A 3,965-nucleotide genomic window follows, 5' to 3' on the forward strand; every position below is an offset into this window, starting at 1 on the left:
AGAGCTCTCATTCTGGTTATAACATAAAGTTATATTTATCTAGAGGAAAAATTTAATTATAATTGTGAGCCTCTTAACTGAGATAATCATAAATTATGTTTCATAATTATTCTTAAATAAAACAATTTTAATATTTGGGTATATGAATTGCTTTGTCCCATGCTGTGAAAACAGCCCAAGATAACAGCCTGCATTTCCTGTGTTTTCTTTTTTTAAATCGTCTCCGTTAGAGGCCTGGTTTGCTTTTACTCAAGAGCTGTCATTTCTTTGCCTCCTTTCACCTCCTGATTTTCCAGCCAGCCACTCAGCACACAGAAGGATGGAGAGGACCCAAACTCGGTAGCCATCCAATCAGCCTCATACTGCAGTGTTCCCTACTCTGGGGAGGAGGGTGGGGTGTATGATACGGTGATAGAAGGAGAGGTGAGAAAGAAGATTCACGCTCTGAGGACTAAGATGAGATGAAGTAGGAAGATGAAGGGAAGGGGACCTACAGGAGATTTCTGGCATTCTTACCATCCATAGAAATTTCTAGGGAACTGTAGTCTTTCACAAGCCCCTGCTAGTAGTCTGTTAGTACAGACTACACGTATTCAAGAGTAGAAGGGGAAATGAATCCATGGAAACATTACTTGGTAGTATGTCTTTAGAAATTTGAAGGTTGGGCAAAATGAAAACTGCAAAATCTGGGGCAGTCTACCCTGCCATGGCNTTCTCTTCAACAACACAACCACGGTAGGCTGCAAACCCACATCTCACCAACTGAAAATGGACAAAGCCTTCTCTACTTCATGAGCCTGTGCTCTATAGGCTGGCTCACTGCTGCTTCTGCATTTCAAGGCCCTTGAAGATGCCATAAAAATAGTTTTGCCCTCTAAGAATTAATCTTATTTGACGTTTGCTCCAGAANACAAGAAATGCCTTTTCACCACTTCTGCATATATATTTAAACTAAGATACAAGAGGAAAGGATCCTTCTGCTTTTGCAGGAACACACTGTTGGAGTAATAAAAGTGGCTATATTCTGAGCAATCTGCTGTTTCTTACCCAGAACATAGATCTCACTGTTGACGACGGCTGCACTGAATCGGTACTTAGAGTACCGCATGGGTGCCCGCTCTCTCCATTGATCTTGGCTGGGGTCATACTGCAACAGTTTGTTGCTTAATCGATCAGGCTCTTCATCAGGAAGATCCATCTGTATGAAATATGACAGCAAATGTAGCAGCAGACCACTTAGAGGCCTTTGTGAGCATGCGGATATAATTAATCAAAGTAGAGGCAGAGGTGATGAATGGAGGTTAACGGTCTCCTTCAGACTCACAAACTTGCCGAGCCCTGAGACTTGGGGTTGTAAGTACTCTGTCAATATCAGAGGGATTCATATGTGCAGGGGGGCTAACATGCTGATTTATAGCAATCAGTGATTTTCACATTGAGACAGCAAAAATGAAGCAATTGTAAAATCTTTATAAAAAGCAAAGCGTGTTCTCTTGAGCAGTGTATAAAGTAAATCCTATCCTTAGCAAACTTCACGGTGTGAATTTTAACAGTATTTATGAAGAATTAATTTTAATAATCCATAATNCATTTTCTTTATATTTTTACCCTATGAAAGTTTCTAACCTATAAAGTTTCAAAATACTTTTGCTATTTTAGTAATTAGAGGATTTTAGACCCTAATTATGANCTATATGTAAATATCCTGATTTCAATTTTTAAGATAATAGGATTAACATAAATTACTTGAGGTTGTATTTACATATTTACCAACTTTATATATTTATTTAATGATTAATTAGTAAAAACTGAATAATTTTATTCTTACAGAGATACAGAGTTTATGGCTTTCACCCATAAACTTTTAGATAATATAATGTTATTTTTAATATATATCTGGAACTTTAAAACAACTTCAAGCTAAGGATTGATGTGTCTCTTGTTTAGGTTCAAGTTACAACAAAGACGCCATTGCCACCCTTAGGAAACTTGCGTGCACTTCACTTTATCAACACCTTTAAGGACAACAGGAGTGAGGACACTGGGCACTGGACACTGGGCAATAGCCTGCTTTCATGTGCTGTGCCTGAGGCCCAGTGAGACTGACTCTTTACACAACCTGCATNCAGAGACTACAAAGTAACAACCACCTTCTTTACTGCTTTAACTTTCCTTCTAATGCAGGTATTTAATCCCCACTCTAGTAAGGCAAACCTGCCAAGTTGTTTTGAGGCATGTAAATTCACTGTGAAGGTGGACAGTTTTGGAAAATGTACCTACCTAAGGGTAATGGCAAGGACTTGCTGTGATGAAACCTGTACTATGTTTGATCTACAGCACAGGTAGAAATGTATAAAGCATATATAAGTTCAAGATTTTCAAGCTTATGAGGGGAATGCAAAAGCATAAGTTTCATAATGAGGCAAATTTTATAGAATAAGAGAAACTACAGGCAAAAATAAATTTATATTACAGAGACATCCAAAGAGCAAGCGAGAGTTATCTGTACCGGGATAAATAGGAAGGCAAGAATAAAGGACACCACTGTAAATGCCAAAGATCCAAGAGGACCCCAAAAGGACACAAGGACACTGTAGCCCCACTGCTGACCTCTGCTTTGACTTGCCATCACTTTGCTGGGCTTCACTGTCAACAGTATTCTCTTGATATTGCTTATGCTCAGCAAGAACAGTTAACGGTTAGTCACACACTTTCTTGGAAGTGATTGTGCCACTACGGAATCAATATTTTGTTTTCCCATTTATGGTAAGCGTGTGTGTGTGTGTGTGTGTGTTGTGTGTGTACTTACTCATGTTCATTGTGGGTGTCCATGTACATGTGCACATGCAAACCAGATGTTAAGCCCAAGCGTTCCTCAGAAGGGTCTGTCTTATGTTTTTAAGGCAAGATGGATTGCCAAATCTGGACCTTGCCAATTTGACAGAACTGGCTAGCCAGCATGTGCCAGGGATGCTTCTGTCTCTGGCTCCTCAGTGCTGGGATTACAGGCTTTTACATAGGTGCCAGGATCAAACTCAGGTCCTCATGCTTGTACAACAGCAGCTTCCCAACTGAAACATTTCCTCAGCCCCTTCAGCAAGAATCATAAATGTCAAAATGGCCTAGACTGGCCACTGGTCACACAGTGGTCAGAGGGAAGGACCTGTGGCCACTGGTCACACAGTGGTCAGAGGGAAGGACTGGCAGCCACTGGTCACACAGTGGTCAGAGGGAAGGACCTGTGGCCACTGGTCACACAGTGGTCAGAGGGAAGGACCTGTGGCCACTGGTCACACAGTGGTCAGACAGAAGGACTGGAATGAGGATCCAGCTGCTCCATTTACTTAGATGCTGCTGTAACTACTCCTTGACATGAGGATCTTTACCAATTAGCCAGTAGGAGAAGAATTATGAAGTCCATAGAATAGCATGAGTACTAAATGCACCCATTCTATAAATAACACTTTTTTTAAAAAAAGATCAATTTTCTAAAACTTCTTTGACACATTCAAGAATTAAGTTTATAGTGTATGGGGTTAAAAGCATTTTGTCAAAATTTCAGCCATAATCTTTACTCCTCAACGACTGCTACATTTTTCAGCAAAGCCAGCCACACCAGGTAGATATGCAAGGAATTTCTTAACCTGAGGGGTCCAGCCTCCGATGACATACAGTTTATTGTTCACTGTTACCACAGCATGACAAGCCAGCTGCAGTGGAAGGGGAGATACTCGTTTCCAGTTGTCTTGATCTACTGAGTACTTGTCAACACAGTTTGTTATGAGGTACTGGTTTTTAATTTTCATCTGTCCTCCTATGACATAGAGGTCATTATGGATGCTGCCCAGAGCATAGAGCTCTCGAAATTCAGCTGTGCATAACTTTTCCCAAAACTGGTTTCCTCTATCATGATACCTGCAAGGAGAGAGAGAGAGAGAGAGAGAGAGAGAGAGAGAGAGAGAGAG

The 3,965-nt window shown here is 40.7% G+C and overlaps 1 protein-coding gene across 3 annotated transcripts in view; it reads right to left on the reverse strand.

The window, feature by feature from the left end:
* Kbtbd12 (kelch repeat and BTB domain containing 12) overlaps positions 1-3,965 on the reverse strand; it is a 72,331-nt gene that overhangs the window by 54,234 nt on the left and 14,132 nt on the right. For all 3 annotated transcript variants that reach the window (XM_021164116.2, XM_029478866.1, XM_029478867.1), the window contains 2 exons: positions 3,645-3,915; positions 1,048-1,198 (listed from right to left, as the gene is read on the reverse strand). In XM_021164116.2, coding sequence (XP_021019775.1) covers positions 1,048-1,198; positions 3,645-3,915 — 422 coding nt within the window. The remainder of the gene's footprint in view (positions 1-1,047; positions 1,199-3,644; positions 3,916-3,965) is intronic.

This window comes from Mus caroli, chromosome 6, assembly GCF_900094665.2.
Source record: "Mus caroli chromosome 6, CAROLI_EIJ_v1.1, whole genome shotgun sequence".
Lineage (NCBI taxonomy): Eukaryota > Metazoa > Chordata > Mammalia > Rodentia > Muridae > Mus > Mus caroli.